Raw genomic sequence first — 21,018 nt, forward strand, 5'->3', positions numbered from 1 at the left:
TCTCTCCCCCTCCCTCTATCTCTCCTTCTGTCCCTCCCTCTCTCTCTCCCCCTCATTGCTGCCTCATTTAATTTTTGATGCTTTATTTTCATTTTTTGTTTGTTTTGTTTTCCATCTAGTTATTATTAATGTTCTTTATGACAGCTGTCCAATAAAGAGCTTTTTAAAATAAAGCAGTAAATAAAAAGAGACAGAGGAAGAGAGAGAGACAGAGAGATGGGGTGAGAAAGATTTGAATTGAATTCAGAGAGACATCAAGGTGTAATTCCCTCCTTCAAACATTTTGTCTCCCTTTTTCTCTCCCCATCTCCTTCTCTCTCTCCCTCTCATTCTTTATTTCTTCTCCTCTGTCTGTCGTTCCCCAACACTGTTTCTCTCTCTCTCACACTCTCTCCATATAGTTTGCCCTCTCTCTGCCTCTCTCCATCTTCCTCCTTCTTTTTCTCTGTATCTCTCCATCTCTCTCTTCCTTCATCTACCCCGTCTGTCTGTCTCTCTTTCTCTTTTATGCTCCCTCTATCTCTGAGTATCCCTCCACTCTCTGCCCTCCCTTTCTGCCCATTATTGATATCAGTGTATAATTCCTGCTGCACCCCACTTCCAGGAAGTGAATGAGGAATCCAGAGACCCACGCCAGGATGCTATGTTCTCCACTGCCCTTCAGAGACACCTCTAATAATACCACAGGGACGTCATGGAGGTGGCATTGTGAACACACACACACACACACACACACCTTTCTGCTGCAGGAGCTACCCCACGGGACACCAGAGCATGAAAACTGTTTTGGGGGTTTTGGGGTATGAACAAGGAGCAAGGAGACCTCTCTGGTACCCCTGCATTTTGAAAGGGAGGGCTCTTTGACTAGTACAGTACATTCTGTCATATACAGAAGCTAAACACACACCTCGGGCACAGGTCAGTGGAAAGGCCGTCATATGTTTGCACGTTTGTGTTGTTGAGAAAAGACTGGATTCTGGTTGAATATGGAAGGTTTTCTTTGTTTAATTACATATTTATAAAGTCTTATAAAGAGGTGAAAAAGAATAGTCCAAGAATAGTCTATGTTATTGTTTAATAAATCCAGAATAAATGGTCAGTGAGTTCTCACTGGGTGGACACCGACCTGACCAATAGCAAGTTGGACTGTTTCACATCTCTCTGATTGTGTGTCTAGTGTTTGAGGTAATCTGACAATAAAGGAAAAGAAAGCATAAGGTCATATGATTTTCAGGGGTCACTCAGTAAGAGTATGGGCAGGTTTCAGCAATATTATAGGCAAGCAGCGTGCCTCACTCCAGCATATATACATAATAATATCCTGCACTCGCGATGTGTTGTAATAAGATCTGTTCTCTATGCTCGATTCTCTGCACCCCCTCTCCCTCTTATTCATCCTGGGTTCCAGGGGCATGAGGTGAACCCCCAATGACAGCAAGAGTCACAGGAGGCCCACATTCCATTAAGTCTGCATGTCTGAAATGTGAAGAGGAAGACCACAACTCAGAGGCACACAGTGAGTGTAGACGTGTCGGGTGTGATGTTCGATAATTCACCTTCAGAGTTACCTATTCACACACACACACACGCACACACACACACGCACACACACACACACACACACACACACACACACACACACACACACTCTGCGTGGAGAACATGTGTTGGGTGTTTAACGACAGAGTACCGCTGCCTTCTGTTTGAATGTGGCTATGGAATGCCAAGACCATTCATCCCAATCCCATCCTGAACTCTGCTGGGAGAAGGCCTCATCCACCACTCCTCCCTCTGTAATGAGTCTGAACACTCCATTCCATCCCAGTGATTGAAAATCCTACCACAAAGCACCTGGGAGAAACCCCCCCCCCGACACACCGGACACAAATCCTCTTACCACGGTCCCAAGCGGAAGGAGCCGCAGCAGAAACGCTGGACGCGTTTGAAGTTTTACCGTGGCCAGGTAAAGCCGTGCCGCCGCCGGATACGCCACAAGCGATTAACCGTGAGTGCGGTAATCTCCGGGGGGAGGCCACCGTGAACGCGATCCCGCTCCAGCGTGAAGGCTTTACCGCTAAAACCCAGGGAACACGAATGAATATTCAAATCATTAAAAAAAGAAACACTACCAAAGTCAGCTCAGCAGGGTAATAATGAGAGAGTGTGGCCTCCTCTCCAGTGACTGTGATCCTGTCAGCTGGCTGCGCCCAGGATCCCAGCTGCAGGTTAGACCTCAGTGGAGTACCGCTCTATTAATCAGGCGGGGGGTATCGATCAGCGGGCATGAGGCTGGATATGTTCATTTCGCCCGGCGAGTTACACACCACCGCAAGAAGAGGCAACCCTCATCAAGCCACCAATAGCAGAATTGCAGTGGGCTTGGGGATTTTGCTCTAGTCGAGTGAAAATTTTGCCAACGCTATGTGAATGTTGTGGCAAAACCGGGAACAGATACAGTGCCACGGCCATGTTGGAAGTGGAAGAGAAAATCACAGGGGTGTGAAAACATACAGACCAGCTGCTGTTGGCACAAATAAGAAGCTAGGACCCTAGTCTTCACTGAGTAATACTCATCTTAATATGAACCCCACACTGGAAGTTCTTAGGGATCAACAGCTCACGGAATAGCATGCTAGGCAATCAAGACCTGAGGAACCATGAAGACCATAACCACCTGCAGTCTCTCAAGGACCAGGCAAGGACACAGCAGTGTGGAAGTAAAGCAAAAGATCACTGTGATAGCATCATTTCCTCCAGGAATCACACAGAGTCAATACATGCATTTGTGTGTGTATGTATGTGTGTATGCATGTATATGTGTGTATGTGTGCATGTGTACTGTACATGAGTGTGTGTGTATATGAGTTTGTGAGTGTGTGTTTGTGTGTGCATGTGTGTGTGTGTGTGTGTGTGTGTATATTTATATGCGTGTATGTATGTATGTATGTATGTGTATGTATGCGCATGCGTCTCCTTGTTGTCTCTCAGACCTGATGGCAGTCTTCTCCATGGCATCGGGGCTGTCCACAGCCGGCAGCTCGTCAGCCAGGATCTCCTCTGGGGTGCGTGGATCGATGAGGATGCCTCTCTTGTCCTTGTCCTTGATCCCAATCCCAGCTGTGATGGCGTTCCACAAAGCATTCTGGGATTTGGACCCTGGAATCATAGGCCATGGGTTACACCTTATGCTTCCAATATTTAAAAGGAACATAGGCCTGGGCTGGGGGGGGGGGGGGGGGGTGTCACCGGTCACCACATTATATGACAGAATTCAGAGGTGCACAGTCCTATCGGAGCTGTGAGGTTTGGCCTTTTCAGCCTAATTAGCTGAATTGTCACCAATTTCAAATTGAAGGTCACTGATTTCACAGTAATGTGGCTCTATTTTTTCTTGGTGACAAGCTTTTTTGGATGCTTGTTCTCAATCCAAAAAAAAACAACTTGCTCCTTCATTTTCAGTTTTGTCTTACTTTCATTGACAGCTGACATCACCTTGTCATGCAAATTAGGGGCTGAGGTTTTGAAAGAAGGCTCGCTATCCTGGGTGAGTATTTTGACTCTGTTCAGTCTATGTTTCTCACGTCCCTACATTGCAACTTGTGTTAATGTTGACTATTGGGCATTAGAAAGGGACAAAAACAAGTGCTGTCAGTTCATGGCATTTAGAATGGCAAACAATGGCTGTAGTGTGTATCTGTTGCCCCCTGTTGTCTGACCACTGCAGGTAAAAATCACCCACAAAACACAATAAACTTTGCTTTGCAACAAAAAAGGAGATGCAAACCATAAATGATTAATCACATCATAAAGATATATTTTTTCAGTTTTAATTTAAGTTATAACAATGTAATTAATATCTCTGAGATTAGACAGTTTAACATGTGCCACTAATCACTGAACTTGTCTACTGCTGCCCTCTAGTGGAGGACTAGAGTCATCACCCGGTCAAGGCATCAGAGCAACGAATGACAGCAGTACTGTACTGTGAAGGTACGGCAGTAGAGAATTGCATTGTGGGTACTCACGTGCAAACCGGGCAAGGGGCCGGGCATTTCTCTCTCCAGCTTCGTTTGCAACTGGATAAAAAAAGGAGAAAAATGAAATTATTTATGACTAATGAAAATATTGACTCTCATAGCAGACAATCTTACGTAACGTCTTACATATCTTACATTATTGTAAACAGAGATATATATTCACTGAAATTGTTCCTAACTACAAAGCCATATCGTCACAACACACCTCAGCACTCAGGGTCAAACTCAGCACAATATGCACCTTTATATAAAGGTACCACATGACCCAGTGGCCTAATGGATAAGGCATCAGCCTCCGGAGCTGGGGATTGTGGGTTCAAGTCCCACCTGGGTTGAGTTATGAAAAGTTAGTTGGCTTTGTTTGTTATTTATATTATGTGGACAACAGTGCAGTGATTAGGAACAGGGCTTGTAACTAAAAGGTTCAACTCCCCACTTGACTACTGCTGTTGTAACCTTGGGCAAGGTCCTTAACCCACAGTTACCTCACTAAATATCCAGTTTTACAAACAGATAAAACTGTAAAGCTCTCTGGGTAAGAGCATCTCCTAAATGAAAATTATATAGATATACTACTATACTATATGTTACTACTGCATATATCTATGTACAGTACGTCTATACAATATTAAACTTCACATACTATATCTATACAATACATGTGTCATATATTGTAAATGTACTGATTATCTTCACTCTTATCCTGTCTTTATATATGTCATTATGAATACAATATATGCTACAGTGCAATTTGTGGAACTCGCGGTACCAAATGCATTTCAGTAGACATGAATTTCAATACAATCAAAGTGTGAAGGTTGCATTCGACGTGGTTATAGCAGTACTTTCTTTGGCTTGTAGTCTGACAAAGGCATCACACCCAGCCATGGGCCGAGGTTGTTGATCCCCGTGCGGACATTATAAACAGGGAAAAGAAAGGAGGGAAATAGGGTAGAGGACAGATGCTGTGAACAGTTTAAGTGGAAAGGAAGTGCAATAAAAAATTCTACTCCCAAAATATTCCCATAGAACAACAGTAGTTATGCTGTTCATCACTGTTCTGGCACATGTACATTCTGAAAGCTCTGAGGATATTGTCGGTGTCGGAATGTCATTCTTGCCTGCAAAGTATTTTGAATTTGAACTTGAGAGTATGGAGTAACCACACAAGGTCAATGATGAAGATTGCTTGAGAGATATGCATAGAAAGGCATCGGAAAGCAACAGGTGGCTTGGGGAGTACAGCATGAAGTGGAGTACAGTATGCGACTAGTCCCAGAGAGCAAATAAAGCATGTTATTCCAGGAGCGGTGAAACAACTCTCAAACGCCCATACTGAAGAAAGAAATTTTACACGTTGTGACAAATCCTATTTAAAAATAAAAACCTAAAAAGTGACTTTTACTCAAGAGAAGCGCTTGCTTTATAAAAGCTGACAAAAACATTTCAGGATCCACAGAAGGACTCACATCTGTTTCCATGGCTACTGCCAAGGTTGTTCAATCAGCACCTGCGTAAATCAAGGTCTTGGTGTGAATTACTGAAATGAGACTTTGTGGTGACATTGTTTGGACTCATACAAAGCCCATTGTAAGTGTTCTGTGAAATGGATTTCAGCAGTTCTTTTGAAAGTTTTCTTTTTTACTTCTGTGAACTCTGCCAGAGCAGTTTTCATTTGCTGTCTCTATCAGACAGGACTGTATGGACTCAGTCTTCACTTCCCAAAGCTGACCTTTAGACTTATAGCACAAGTCAGTCACATTGTGGAAAAGGAACTTCTTTGCTGTGTTTGAACCTGGAGTTTGTTATTGTGGAAAATTAATATGAACAGAGGACATTGCCATCTCTTGAGTCACAGGTCAGCATTCAAGCAATGACACACACACACACACACACACACGCACACACACACACACACACACACACACACACACACACACACACACACACACACACACACACACACACACACACACACACACACACACACACACACACACACACACGCATACGCATGCACAGACGCATACGCATGCACAGACAGCCATACTCACGGATCAAACACAGCACACATACGCATATTTATTTTATTTACAGCCAAGAATAACTGGGGACAATATCGATACCAATATTGACACATAAGGTCACAATGTCTTTGAAAATGAGATGACCTCACCCTTCTGGCCCTGTGATGTTTAATTCATGGTGCTGACATTGTACAGTAGGATCAATACAGTGTGTGGCCTGCAGATACACCCGCAGCGATGTTCTGGGAGTATAACCAACAGAAACCCTCCCTCAGAATCCTTCTTATTGTCATCAGTGATGCCTTTACATATTTTTCATTAAGGTTTGAATCATTTAGAGTCTAAGACTGCCACAGACAATTTCTCCAATACCCAATAATACCATGTAGTGCTTGAATACCACAATACATTAGACTCCACTTGTGTGCAACCAATGGCTATTACTGTCACTGCAAATCCCATAATCCACCACAACAGCTTTAGGAGTGAATACCAATTGGAGGATAGGTGAACCTTCACTGACATCATCTGAGCGACTCACAGTCAAGCATCTGAAGCTTTCACTTGTAACCACAATGGCAGGGCAAGAGGACCCTGGCCAACGCAACACCCATCCCACGCTGTTTATGTTCCACCCCCATGGATTCCTGGGTAAAACTCAAGATCAAAATCTGGCTCTGACCTGCATGTCTCTGTCTGCGCAGAACCTGTTCCTTAACTAACCAAGTCACTAAGCGTTCCAGTACTAAATGCATTTACTTAAGGAGCTACACGCATGGCCACAGCACTGTGAGAAAAATGAACAGTGCAGTGTATCACACAGTAAGAGCTGTAGAATTTATAATGAGTACAGTGAGTAAGAGGTACGCATCTCTTAATAATAACTCATAATCCATCACCCACTCCATTCTATCACATTATGACATCACTCATAAGCCAGCACCCCACTCCATTCTATCACTTTATGACATCACTCATAAGCCAGCACCCTACTCAATTATGACATCATTCCACCAGTCATAATGGGCAGAGTGGAGGGTCACACAGCTCAGTGGACATGGGATTTTGTGGGTTTGTGCTGAGGGCAGGTGCATGAAGAGTCACTGTGCCTATAACTAACCCTTAGCAATCTTTAAGTCAAATTTTAAGTCAATAAATGCAGTTCAAATATTGCTCCTTTCTTCTATTTTTTTATGTTTTATTTTTCTTTCCCCAGGCTCAACTGACAGTGACACCCTTTCATTTGTATGTTAGCACAAGGTGAGGTGAACACAATCCTCCCGTACATATGCACGCTGCCCTTGGCTATTTTTCACACTACAACTCCCATAATGCACCAGAAAACAGAGACCATTTGGAGTGCAGGCACATCTCCCTGATAGGTGCATCTCTGTAACTAACAGGTGCCCAGAGGAGTCTCAGGTTTCAATGTGGGGAACCCTGGCTGACATCTCCAGCCCTACACCCAGGGAAACAAAGCCAACCTGTTTGGCCAAGTGGGCTCCCAGTTGCTATCTGCAAACTACATAGCTGGGCTCAAACTCAGGCCAGAGGGCTCAGTCTGCACTCGGAGGAAACACTGTAACAGTCTGAACCAGCTCCTTTATTCTTTTGTGGAAATCCACTGGGAAATGACACTTCATCTGATAAAATATCATCGGTACAAAAGAAAGAAATCTTATACCTCACTTATTGTCTAATACCACCTGTTTAACACTTCCCTAAACTGGTACACATTAGCTCTGTCATATCAAAATTGTAATATTACACACACAGTTTATTTAAATCACTTGTAGATTAATAGTTATTATGTTATTAAAGTCTAAGTAAACAGCTATGACACTATTATAATGAGCTTGACCCTTATCACAGAAATGAGGGTGCGTCCTCTTTTACAGCAATATGTTGGGTTGGTGGCCTCATTCCTGTGGCAAAATGAGGCTATAATTGGAAAAGTCTAAAGTTTCAGGAAGCAATCTGCACATAATAAAAACTGCATGAGCAGATTGCCTGTGATGAAAGTTACATGACGCAATTTGCAGGCAATTTAAATGCAATGTAAATCGCAACGTGCTGGCATCACAACATGGTGTCCAATCGTATTCCTGGGACCAGGTAATGATTCCTTTGCTTTTCATTACAGCTGAGGTCACGGACGCTGTTGCAGGTTAAAAATAGAACTTTGTAGGTGGATCACATGTTGAGCAACTGTGTGCTGATTGGATGTGGCATGAAAGAGGACAGCTGTCCTCTCTAGGCAATCAAGTTGCAACTAAATAGCCAGCAGACCACAAGGTGTGTTGCAAGAAGCAGTCTAGGTCTGATCGAGTTGCAGGTGACAGAATTTATGTGTGGGGCACTTTGTGTAAGGTAGGCTAAGGTTTCCAATCAAGACAAGACAAAACATTGCATCGCTGTTGGCCTGCTTCATATTGGGAGTCATTCTCAATATTAAGGCACAATCTTTTCAGACACTGTGGAGGGCGGAGGATTGGGGAGGGGTGCGCTCTCCAAATTGGGTCAGATGACGGATGAAGCCCTCAGCTTACATACACCCTGTTCCCCGTTCCTAAATGGGAGCATTGGGTGTTTGAGGTGTGGAGTGCACCTGCTACCTGGCCACTCCCACTATCCCAAGCATATACAACCCCTAGAATGGTTTACAACCAGTGAATGATAAGGGCATTGACCCTCTCCTAATGTAGAAGCCAGATTCTTGTGGCCACACAGATTACAATATGGGTGCAATGCATGCACCTCCAGTGAATTATCACTTGAAGGTAAGACCACTCTATAAACAAGAAAAATTGCTGCATATATATATACAAAATGTCTGAACCTTGTTCCTAACATCTACAGATTTTTGTGTGCTTGTATCATTTGTGAGACTTACAAGAAGAAAATACACAAAATAACTCTCTGGGTAATGCAGTTCTGTGAAAGCGCAGAGAGGGGAGGTTTTCTTAATGGAAAATGTTGGGGGGAGAGCTTATGGAGAGATGCCTGCCTCAGATAGTGACAAAGAGGATAACGCAGCTGGGTCTGAGCCAAGATCACTGGCTACTTACTTTCAGACACATGAATAATTAATACCACTTCACTGTACACTAACTTAACCTTTCAACACAATAACACGCACACCAACATACACACGCACTAACACACACAAGCATGCACGCATGCGTGCACGCATGCGCACACACACAAATTCTATTCAGTTGATATGAATTTTAATGCAATAAGACATGTAAGCGTTGCAGGCATAGGTTTTCTGATCATTGGCTTGGAGTCCAGTGAAAGGATTGTACTTGGCCGTGGGCTAAGGTTGCTCACTCCCTCTCATTTGGACATCATAAACAGGAATAGAAATAAGAGGAGGAGATGGGGAAGAGGAGGGGTACTGTAAACAGCTGACATGAAAAGGAAGTGGTGAATGTTATTTTTTATACTTGTAGAAGGGAAAGGCTTGTTAATTGCATAGGGATTGTCTGAAAATTCTGCTCCCAAAGCTTCATTTGGAACTTCAATAATACAGTGACAAAGCCACACAAATGTAGAGAAGCACACAGGCACAAGGACACACAGAGGTATAAATACTCACAACAACATGCACACAGGCACACACGTTTTCTCTCTCTCTCTCTCTCTCTCTCTCTCTCTCTCACACACACACAGACACACACACACACAGTAATACAAGCATGTACATAAAGTCAAAGTCAGAGATGAGATCGAATGTTTCCTTCCTGTCTCCTCTTCCTGTATTGAGCTAAATGACAGAATTGATTTAATTGCATTGGAGCTCACTGTGTGCATGGATCCACCAGCAACTGTGACATCACCCACTGCAGCCCACACAAAGGCCTGATTAGACACCCGCGTGAGGGTGCTGGGTCTTTAGTGCAGTGACCTGAACCCGCCTCCTGGCAGAGAAACCACAGGTTTGATCCTCACCAGGACCTCCACAGTTTCAGATCCAGCAGCAAGCTGGGACATAAAGGGATTTCAAATTCAAAAATCTTGGATTTACAGTGACTTATAGTTATAGTGGTCATGTGGGAGTTATAGATTTCATATTATATAATCATCTGGGAGTGACAGTAATTTCATTTGACTGGGATACCCTTTAGCCATTTTGCAGTTGGCCTCTCTCACACATTCTTATGGGTCAGGCTTGATCACAATCTGCAATGAGTAACTAATAACGAAATAACATGCAGAAGCTTGCTCACAGTAGTGTTTCCATCGTGAGACTTTGTCCATGAGGATAACAAAAAAAAAAAAAAAAACTCAAGAGTGAGCTGGCTCAACTACAAACAACTTACTAGAAATTGATCGGTCTACAGGGGATTCAGTTATGCTCAATCAAGCACAGTGAGCATTGCTCTGAAAGGGCAGTCAACAGCAAAACTAAGCCAACCAATCAGAACAGTGCAGCATCCAACACTACACTGAAAACAACTTCCTATGTCATCACCACCACCCCCCATTAGCTTCCTCATAGTTTCCCAGCATGCACTGGGCTAATAAAGCAGGAAAGGAGAAGAAGAAGGATGGTTGTTGGCAGGACATTTTGGGAATGTGTGGAGGCATGCGTGGGAGCAAGGGAATGTGACATCACTCCTCAGAACCTGAACTAGAGACCTGTGCCTTCAGCACGGCAAGCATTCTATGCGTTCATGCTTGTTTCCCCCAGCAACCCATACACTTGAGGCAAACATGCGATAGAACAGGATGCTCCTATTCCACTAATGGAGTCACCCACAGCAACAGCCATCAGTGGGTGGTGGGTGCGGGTTATGAAGTCACGTGTTCCTCAGTTTGCCACACGCATGTTTGGGTGTGTTGGTTAGAGCGGGGCAGGGCAGAGAGAGGAGGTCGGGCAGGGTCGGCGTGGGGTAGCTCAAATGGGAACACAGAGATGAAAAATAAACTTTCAAAACAGCATAAATGAATATAAGACAAATAATAATAATTTTAAATTTGATAAAAATTTCCAACCTCCACTGAGCACATCAAAGTGTTGCCATTACTGAAACCCTGATAGAGAGAGAGAGAGAGAGAGAGAGACAGACAGACAGACAGACAGACAGACAGTGTGTTCTACTGTCCAGTGTTCCATTTTGAAAAAGCTGTTTTATAAATAAATCAATGCAAGGCAGATATCATTGATCATTGTGTCTGATATATAGTGGTGACAGTGTGTGGGAGAGAGAGAGTGAACATCAAAAACAGAAAAGGATACTGATGATGGCATTTACACACAGAGGCAGGGAAAAAGAGGGAGAGAGAGAGAGAGAGAGAGAGAAGAGAAACCTTGACAGAAAAAAGAGGAGGGGGCAGAGAGAAAAGAGGAACTCTCTCTTTCACATCTCCAAGAGGCAGTGCCATTATAATGCAATTATAACACAACTAAAACAAAGAGCTACATCACCTGTTGGGATTAAAACACAAAAGAACAGCATGAACCTGATTGTTTAGGGTCTCTGAAAAGACATGGAAAATTACATTACATTACAATACAAGTTGGAGACAGTGAGTACAGCCTGGCCAAGGAGATTGGGTAACACAAGCAGACCTGGCAACCCACAGAGGGTTAGCTAAAACACACACATAGCAGGGACCCCAGAGAGGATAGGAAAACCACTGGATGATATGGCAACCCACAGAGGTTAGGCCAACATAGGCAGGCCCAGCAGCCCAGAGAAGATAGACAAACAAGGAAGACCTGGCAACCAACAGAAGACAAGCTAACATACAGTAGCTAGACCTGGTAGTACCATAGAGTACAGGCTGTGCTCACTTTCAAGACACAGATCAGAGATTTCTCAATTTTTTATCATATGACAGATACAAAAACATCTTCTGAAATCACTATCCCAATCACTGTTCACCCTAAAACGTTCTCAATTTTAGAAACACATACAAAAATCCCCCTGTCTTTGGGGAGATGAAGAGGTGCATATTGTTGGCAGTGAGGCACATGGCTGCCTGTCACAGCCTGAGGGACTGTAACTGCCCAGGTACTGACCATAACAGTCAGAGAGCAGAAGATAGAGGGACACATTTTTTACACAGTAACATTGGAAATATATATAGAGGGAGAGAGAGAGAGAGACAGAAAGAGAGAGAGAAGGTTGACTGAGTGACTGAGAGAGATCCAGGGGCATGTTAGATAAGTGAGATCATTAGGAGAATTCAGAGGTCGCAAAGGGAAACCCTTTTAGAGTCAAGGGAGTGAGGGGGTCGCTGTTGGTCCAGTGTAGCAGGGTGGCTCTTTAAGAGGAGAGGACACTTCATTAGTGGTAATGACTCCCTGCTTTCCTGGGACCGCAGTGCTAATACCCTGACCATGAAAAATAACCCACCGGGACCTAGCCCCCTCAGGTCTCCACTGCCAGGCAACGCAACCCCCCTAAACCACCCTCCCTCCCCGTCCGCTTGTTTTCCTTCCCCCCCACCCCACCACCCCCCAATCTCCCCCGAGCGCATGCCGTGCTGAACGTTGTGGTGATTACCCAACAGTTGGGTTTAATGAGGTCTCCACTGGGTTCTCTTTAGGGGCACTTGCACCAGACGGGGCGAAGGGAGGGAAGGGGCGGGGGGGGAGTCGCCCTGTGATGTCACATCCTCCCCGTGGCCGGTCACCATGGAGACGGTAATCACAGCTGCAGATGTGGGGGAGGAAAGGGTGTCTGCGAAGCCCTTATCAGGGAAAGGTAACTCTGGGGCGTGCAGCTTTTTCCTTTTTAATGTCGCTGCCACCAGCGGATATTCCAGAGAGAGAGAGAGAGAGAGAGAGAGAGAGAGAGAGAGAGAGAGAGAGAGAGAGAGAGGATGGAGATGGAGAGTGAGAGCGCTGTTTCTCCCTCAGCCACAGCTAAACATTAACAGTACCCTTTTCGAGTTTTAAAACCTGCACCTTATTGCGAAGGTGCTGGTCGCCACGGCGCCCTGTCCTTGCCGACGTTTAATTGTTCGTGATTTTTATTGTCTCGTGTCATGTGCTCTGGTGGGGAGTGTTTGCGCTGCACTGTGCTGCGCTGTGCTGTGCTGTGCGACTCCCCCCCCGGACCAGTGGGGCATGCAGGTGTAACGTGAACAAAATGCTACCTGGTTTCCGCCCGGCAGGGGGGCAGGGGGGGGGCACGGAGGTCCGTGAGATCAGAAGCGCGGTCTGAGGACTCGACTCGCCTCGCCTGCTCCCCGCCAGGCTCCCCTCCGCGCACTCGGGCGAACGACAGCACGCCCGTTACGTAACCCCTCGACGTTTGACCTTTGAAGAGATGTAATTACTGCCATTCCGCGCTCCCCGCAAACAACTGTCACACGCCGGGCCCGCCTCCGGGGCCGCGTCTGGCGGCCCCCGGGACGAATCCGCGCAGCCGTAATTATCCGTTTGTCTCACCCGTTCAGACGTAAACGCGCTCTTTCGTTTAGCCGTTAGGTTTGACAAAACAGCGACAGGGAGAAAGAGGCTATAAAAAGCAATTCAAAGTCTCTGTGAGTCATTGCCGAAGAAATCCATGAAACGCTCTGTTATTATATAATGTAATTCTGAGAAGGCAAGGTTCTGAAAAATCTTTTACAACTAAACAATGGCTGAAAAACAAAACAAAACAATGCAGCCAATGTACCGTTTCACTGAAGCATCCGAGTGCACATGAGGATTTTGTTATATTTTCTTTTTTTTTTGTGTATTTATCTTTTCTTTCCTCCTCCTCTGCCACACAGCCACACTAAGATGGAACAGTTTCCATCTCTCCCTTTTCCATCTTTCAAATCTCCTCATGTTTATTTTTTTCTCTCCTAAATGTCACACACAGCAGTGTCCTCACTTTCTCTCTCGCCAAACACACATCCCTTTCTCACACCTGTCAATCTTAGAAATGGAGCGCGAATTTTGGCTACAACATCTCGGTGACCTTTGGCACACACAAACAAACGGCACAAGCTTCACAGCACAGAATGAAACCTTGGCAAAACTTTCAAACCAAACCTTGGCATGCCTTCAGAACCCACAGCCCCCACACCCCCCCCCCCAACCCCTCACCCCCCAGGAGAGTGAGAATCGAGAACAGTTATTAATTATCACTGAAGTATATTTCTCCTTCTGGAGGTATAATTTAAGGGCACAAGTCAGCTCATTGCCAAGACAAATCATGTCCAGCCATCTAACAGCCAACCTCAAACAGCAGAAGAAACCACATTGTGTGGAACAGTAAAACTTCCAGAGGAATAGGACTGTGGTGGCTGCCGGCATCAGCGAGGTCCCCTTACCGATGGTGAAGCTGAAGCCGTCGATGCTGAAGGTGGCGCTTCGGCACTTTTTAAATCCCTGCTTTTTGGAGCTGGGCTCCGTCATTTTCAGATGACTTTTGTTTTCTTTTCTTTTCTTTTTAGATGCTTACTATTCAGCCTCTGGTTGTCTTCTTTGGCGCTCTTCCCTCTCTCTCCTTCGTAGGGAGATGGCACTGGGTCAGGTGAGTGCGTGCGTGTGTGCGTGTGTACCTCCCCAGGTGAGGAACGTCGCGTGGCGGGGCAGAAGACGCAGCCACTCAGGGTGTAATTAGCGCAGCTCCTCGGACGGGTGTCGGTGATGCTGGTAGCGGTGCCGGCCGACTCCCCCGGCTCATCCTCCAGGGGCTCCCGGGCCTTCCCCTGTGGCTGACCTCCCTCCGGGCCCCCCCCAACCCCGGCCCCAGCGCCCTACCCCCTCACCAGGTCCAGAGACTCCGCCATGTGGCACCAAACTGAGGACCGAGCGCTCTTTTCGCGTTTCTCCTCGGAACTTACATCCAACAGCAGCGACTGTCTGCACAGTCTACTAGTCCTGTTGACTGTTCTCTCTCTCTTACTCTCTCTCTCTCTCTCTCTCTCTCTCTCTCTTTGTCTCTCCTTCCCCTCCCTCTCTCCCTCCCTTCTCTCTCCCTCTAACTCGCACTCTCACTCCCTCCCTCTCTGTCTCTCAACATACAAGTACACGCATCCAGGAGAAACTGTCAGTCAGGAATGAACTCTACAGCGTCTGTGTGTGTGTGTGTGTGTGTGTGTGTCTGTGTGTGTGCATGCGTGCAAGCGCAGTGACCAACAGCAATTGTGCATGCATGTGTGTGTGTGTCTGTGTGTATGTGTGTGTGCCTGCACATGTGGCTGTGTGTGCCTGCAAATGGGTGCATCTGTGTGTGCGCCTATGTGTGTGTGTCTGTATGTGCATACATGTACCTCAGTGCATGTGTCTGTGTGTGCATACCTGCGTTTCAGTGTGTGTGTCTGTGTGTGCGTACCTGCATTTCAGTGTGTGTGTCTGTGTGTGCGTACCTGCAACTCAGTGTGTGTGTCTGTGTGTGTGTGTACCTGTGTCTCAGTGTGTGTGTCTGTGTGTGTACCTGCGTCTCAGTGTGTGTGTCTGTATGTGCGTACCTGCATTTCAGTGTGTGTGTCTGTGTGTGCATACCTGTATCTCAGTGTGTGTGTCTGTGTGTGCGTACCTGCGTCTCAGTGTGTGTGTCTGTGTGTGTGTGTACCTGTGTTTCAGTGTGTGTCTGTGTGTGTGTACCTGTGCCTAAGTGTGTGCGTCTGTGTGTGTGTGTACCTGTGTCTCAGTGTGTGCGTCTGTGTGTGTGTACCTGTGCCTAAGTGTGTGTGTCTGTGTGTGTGTACCTGTGCCTAAGTGTGTGCATCTGTGTGTGTGTACCTGTGTTTCAGTGTGTGTCTGTGTGTGTGTACCTGTGCCTAAGTGTGTGCGTCTGTGTGTGTGTGTGTACCTGTGCCTAAGTGTGTGCGTCTGTGTGTGTGTGTACCTGTGTCTCAGTGTGTGCGTCTGTGTGTGTGTACCTGTGCCTAAGTGTGTGTGTCTGTGTGTGTGTACCTGTGCCTAAGTGTGTGCATCTGTGTGTGTGTACCTGTGTTTCAGTGTGTGTCTGTGTGTGTGTAGCTGTGCCTAAGTGTGTGCGTCTGTGTGTGTGTGTGTACCTGTGTCTCTGTGTGTCTGAGTGTGCGTACATGCAGCTCAGTGCGTGCGTCTGTGTGTGCGTACCTGCGTCTGTGTGTGCATCCTTGTGACATGGCAGCGACATCGCTCCCTTGTTGTCGTTACATAAATCAAAATGTTTACTCCGCCTGGGTGCCGTGAGACTTCAGCGGGCGACCCGGGAGAGTTTGCGTGTAACGCAGGTGTTTAAACTTTGAGACGCAGGAGCGGTTAGCCATTAGCGCAGCCACCCTGATCTCCGTGAGGCTCGGGCCTGACAGCAGCAGGGAGCCGTTCACTCTTAATTACAGGAGGGGGGAGGAACTTTATTTAGCGGTCCTTTTCTGGAGCTCACACCTTAATTACTGGGGGTGGGGGGGGGGGGGGTGCTTTATTTAGCAGTACTCCTCTGGGTTTTGTCTTACCGTTTCCAGCACAGGTTGTTCTTACACGGGTCACCTGACAGAGTCACCAGTGCTGCGGCTGGCAGCACTGACCTCGGCACACAGCCACGGCAGTGCCCTGAGAACAGGGGCAGGAGCATACCAAAAATACAAAAAAACCCCCCTCAGGCCAACCCACCACACCAATGACCTTAAGCAAAAGCTCTGTTAGCCATATACAATGAAGTGAACAAACGACCATTTAATCAGTAATCAATAATAAATGACCCCAGAACTGTGCTGGCTGCTAGTGGTCATTTCGCTCAGCACCTGGTTGAGGTTGATTTTAAGACCTATGATAGGGTGTGAGGGACACCTCTATGTGCCTCACCAGTCTTTTGTTCTTTAATTATCACAGGCGATGCTCAGTGTTGCCCAAATTAGACTGTGAAGGTCTGTTATGAACCACGCCTTTGTTTACATAAAGGGAACCCCCCCCCCCGAGCAGACACACACACATACACACACACACACCCCACAATGCCCTTTGAGATGATTTTATTTTTCACATGATCGAGTCATTGAGTGATCTGTCACTGTGTCGTCACCGGAGGGTCTAAACAGATTCAGAATTCGTATATCTGGGTGCTGTACTTAAGGCTGCATTTGACGAACAAAACCCCGAAAAAATCCTCCAAGCCTGCTCGTGACACACCGCTGCGGTGGTGTTCTGACACGGCGTTTGTGAAACTATTCCCAAAGTAAATATAACTCTGCACTGCATTTCAATATCATCAGTGGTCTTTGTGGATCCACAGGTTTCTGAATGAAAATTAAACAACAACCATCTTTTTTTAACATAAAAATCACTCAGGTGTTATAATTTGGTACGAAGTAGTGCTTTTAAATATGACAACATCACCGTAGTTCAGGGACAATTATTCCGTACAAGCACTGCTTGATGAAACACCTCTAGCACTCTCTTTTAAACAAAGCTATCCATAATTCATAATTCATGGCACAGCTTTATATACACACACATATGTACCAAAAGTATGATTTTATAAAATAATTAGCCATTTCAACAGTTGGTCCAATTATGGCTTTAAAGCATAAACGCATACTCCACACGCCCACTCGCATACCCTTCATGTTTCCGTGCGAGAGAAGGTCAGCATTTGACTTAAACATTTTAATGCATGTGTGCGTGTGTGTGTGAGAGAGAGAGAGAGAGAGAGAGAGAGAGAGAGGCGGAGAGAGGGTGTGGGAGGGCCGAGTGTCACACGGGGAAAATGTCTTTGAAAAAACCTGTTTTGGACAGTAAAAACAGAGGGAGGAGGGAGCCAATCAAATCGGAAACGGCTCGTAATGAAGCTTTATCGCTTTGTTTCCGTGATGGAGCGAGTCCGCCACTCCCGGGGGGGGGAGTGGCGGTTGGCGGTGTGTGTGACAGAGACAGTGACTCGTCACAGAGGCAGAGGTTCACTCTTTTTGTTTTTTTTCTTACTTCCCATGATCACCAATTATTTCTGAAAAAGGGGGGCCGGGGAGGAACGGAGCCCTGATAATTCAGACACGTGTGATCTCAGAGGAAGCCTGGGAGGAGGTGTGACTTGTGACTGGATGAGTACATTTAAACGGATGCCTTCCCCCTCCTCCCCCCACTTCAGAAGTGATATCAGTGACAGCATGCAGGGGTAATGTGCTGCTCAGCCTCTGTGGTAAAAGCACAAAATAACCACACCAATCAGCGTCAGTGTGTCTCCATCTCAGCTCTACAATTTCTACTAATGATTCCCCTTTGATTATTATTTACATTTAGATTTATTGATTTAGCAGACACTCTGATCCAAATCGATTTACCAAAACACGTTCAGTGGGGTTAGGCATGCAGCTGTCTTTGGTGCCATATTTGTAATAGAGTGCCACTGTCACTGTTATCACTACAAAATAATAATAATAATAATAAAGATGTAACCAAGGAAAGGTTTGAGAAGTGTTGTCTCCATCACTCTGGCTCTCTGGGATATCCATGATGTCCACTGAGGTCTTTGTGTTTCTCATTGGTTCTCTCTGATAAGAAAAGCACGTATCAGTGTTTGGTGTGCATGGACGATTAACCTGCAGCACAAACCCTCAAAAGAAGATGTGCTTCCTGTTATTCTGGTCTCGCTGCGAACACAGAAACTGCCGTTTCAAGGTCCGCCTCCCTGCCAGGGGTCCACGCTGCATTCTAAAGGATCGCTCGGCAACCACCAGAGGCTGCCTGCTCCTCCGCCACAGTAACATGCTGTGGGATAAACTGCGCTTTTAGATTTATTTAATGGATTATTTTACTGGGCTGCTTGTGTATGTTCATATAAATCATATGATAAATCATGAATAAATCAAATAAGTCCGTCTGTAGTCAATAACCATAATAATCATAATAATAATAATAGTAATAGCAGAGCAATAATGGGAATCAGGAAAGCTCATGTCCCTGACATCAGCCTGTCAATTCTTTGCAATTACAATTGCTTTGTCACAAATCGCTCAACAACAGATTCCAGCTAGAATCTAAAAAAAGAAAAAAAAAGAAAAAAATTGTGCCCATTCAGGGGCAAAATGAAAAGTAATTCCCCGATCCCAAGGAAATGTTTTCCAGAAAACTTTAAAACGATCATTGACGGCATGTACATAAGTATACCCATGTACATATGCTGCATTTTCACTTAAACATTTTCACTGAAGATCTGAGAAGGGTACAACATTTATATTCCTCTATTATACTATAATCTATCATATTATATTATATTATATTATATTCCTCAATATTAAATTTTAGCTTTTGGTTCTGGATGTTCTGCTTTCAATAAGACTGGTTCAATGAGACAGGAACAGCAGCTAACGCACAGCCTGCACCATGTGTCTCTGAACCTCCTGGAGTTGACACACCGGTGTGTAAAGGTGTGAAAAGCGGCGCAGTGGTGAACTGCGACATGGTCTCACGTGAGCATGCTGTTTATGATGAGGCACTATGTAAAGATCTCCCCACATCTGTTCTGAGCTGGCTTGTGAAAGCTTATCTTCATCTTTTCAATGATGCTTTCAGCATTGGAGAGAAACAGATGCCCTTCTGCATGTGCTAATAAGGCGTGTGATGCTACAGCGAGGGGAGGGGGTTTACAATCAATGTCAGGCTTTTATTCTCATTTCAGAGCAAAACTGGAGCTTTCTGTACCTGGCGTGACCACCTGGCTCAAACACAGCAAAGGTATACTGATTATATTATTATTACTAGTAATAGTAGTAGTAGTAGTAGTGGCAGTTGTAGTAGTACTAACCCTAATGCTAACCCTGACCCTGCTACTACTAGTAGTTGTACAAGCAATAATACAAGTAATAACACTACAGGAATCAAAAATTAATGGCTCTATGCACCAGCCAAATGCAAAGAAATCAAACACCAAAGAAGAAAAACATATTGCACAACACAGAAAAAAATCACAGTGAGAATGCATCTTCAAGCATGTTATCTGCGTGAACTGACTGACAAGAACTTAAGAGCTGATTTCTTATCTTATCATCAAAAGGATCTGATGTAACCTGATCTCTTCAGTGTAATTAGCATAATTTACTGTTTGCTTTTGCAAAGCCCTGGGGCTCCTGAAACGCAGCCATGGATTCAGTCAAAATCTTTCATTAACACTGACTAACAAATGAATGCAAGTGTTGCAAGCCTTTTCCCCTAATGCAAGCACAATTTTTAACTTCATTTTGGTGATTGCCTGAACTTGCTGAACACTGGGTGTCAAAGCTAAGTACAAAAGCTATCTAAATCCACATTACAGGGTCTAAATGGTACTATCACCTCTGACCAGCAGTGGGGCATGTTGCGACCACCCCCCCCCCCACACACACACACACACACACACACACACACATACACACACACACACACATCCCGGAGCTGTGCCACTGGACAAGGTCACACAACACCAACCAATTAGGACACAGAGGATCCTACAGACACTGCGATGGACCAATCAGCCCAAGGAGTATTCTGACCATATCCCTCCACCCACCAACACCTCCAACACCTCCAACATTATTGACTGACGCTACCTTGATGTTGAAGGTACTGGGATCGATTGGTGTTGCCCGGGAGAGAGGTGAACACCGGGATTGAAAATGCTGGCGGGGATATCGGTGCATTCGGCATGCGATTGAAGAGCGTTGATTACTGTCATTTATCCGACGCTCTTATCCACTTACACGGTATGGCACACACAACCGAACAGGAATGAAGCTGCTGAACAATGTCAGGCAGCCTGATCCATTTTTAACTGAAGGCTTCACAGCCCAGGTGGGATTCAAACCCACAACTCTCCCGCGTTGGAGGCTGCTGCACACCTCGCCAACATTCATTTCACTGATGCATTTGCGTAAGACCACCCTCTCCCAGAGCGCCTGGCACAGCGCCAGTAAGGAATGCACTTCACACCGGGGAAGAGGGCTTTTATGCAAACATTCTTTCTGTTAATTTTCAGTTATGATATAAATCAAAAGCAGTACCACTGTTACCTTTCTGTTAGTCTGAGAGATTTCCCTAATGC

General features: G+C 45.5%; 1 protein-coding gene and 1 non-coding gene across 2 annotated transcripts in view; one reads left to right on the forward strand and one right to left on the reverse strand.

The window, feature by feature from the left end:
- The window catches only part of pde1ca (phosphodiesterase 1C, calmodulin-dependent a), a 144,540-nt gene that overhangs the window by 103,748 nt on the left and 19,774 nt on the right, over positions 1-21,018 (reverse strand). The window contains exons 2-3 of the mRNA XM_036521201.1: positions 4,026-4,076; positions 2,991-3,156 (exon numbers count right to left, since the gene is read on the reverse strand). Coding sequence (XP_036377094.1) covers positions 2,991-3,156; positions 4,026-4,076 — 217 coding nt within the window. The remainder of the gene's footprint in view (positions 1-2,990; positions 3,157-4,025; positions 4,077-21,018) is intronic.
- Positions 4,300-4,372, forward strand: trnar-ccg. Its single transcript has one exon. It is a non-coding gene; the product is annotated as a tRNA-Arg (tRNA).

This window comes from Megalops cyprinoides, chromosome 2 (genome assembly GCF_013368585.1).
Source record: "Megalops cyprinoides isolate fMegCyp1 chromosome 2, fMegCyp1.pri, whole genome shotgun sequence".
NCBI lineage: Eukaryota > Metazoa > Chordata > Actinopteri > Elopiformes > Megalopidae > Megalops > Megalops cyprinoides.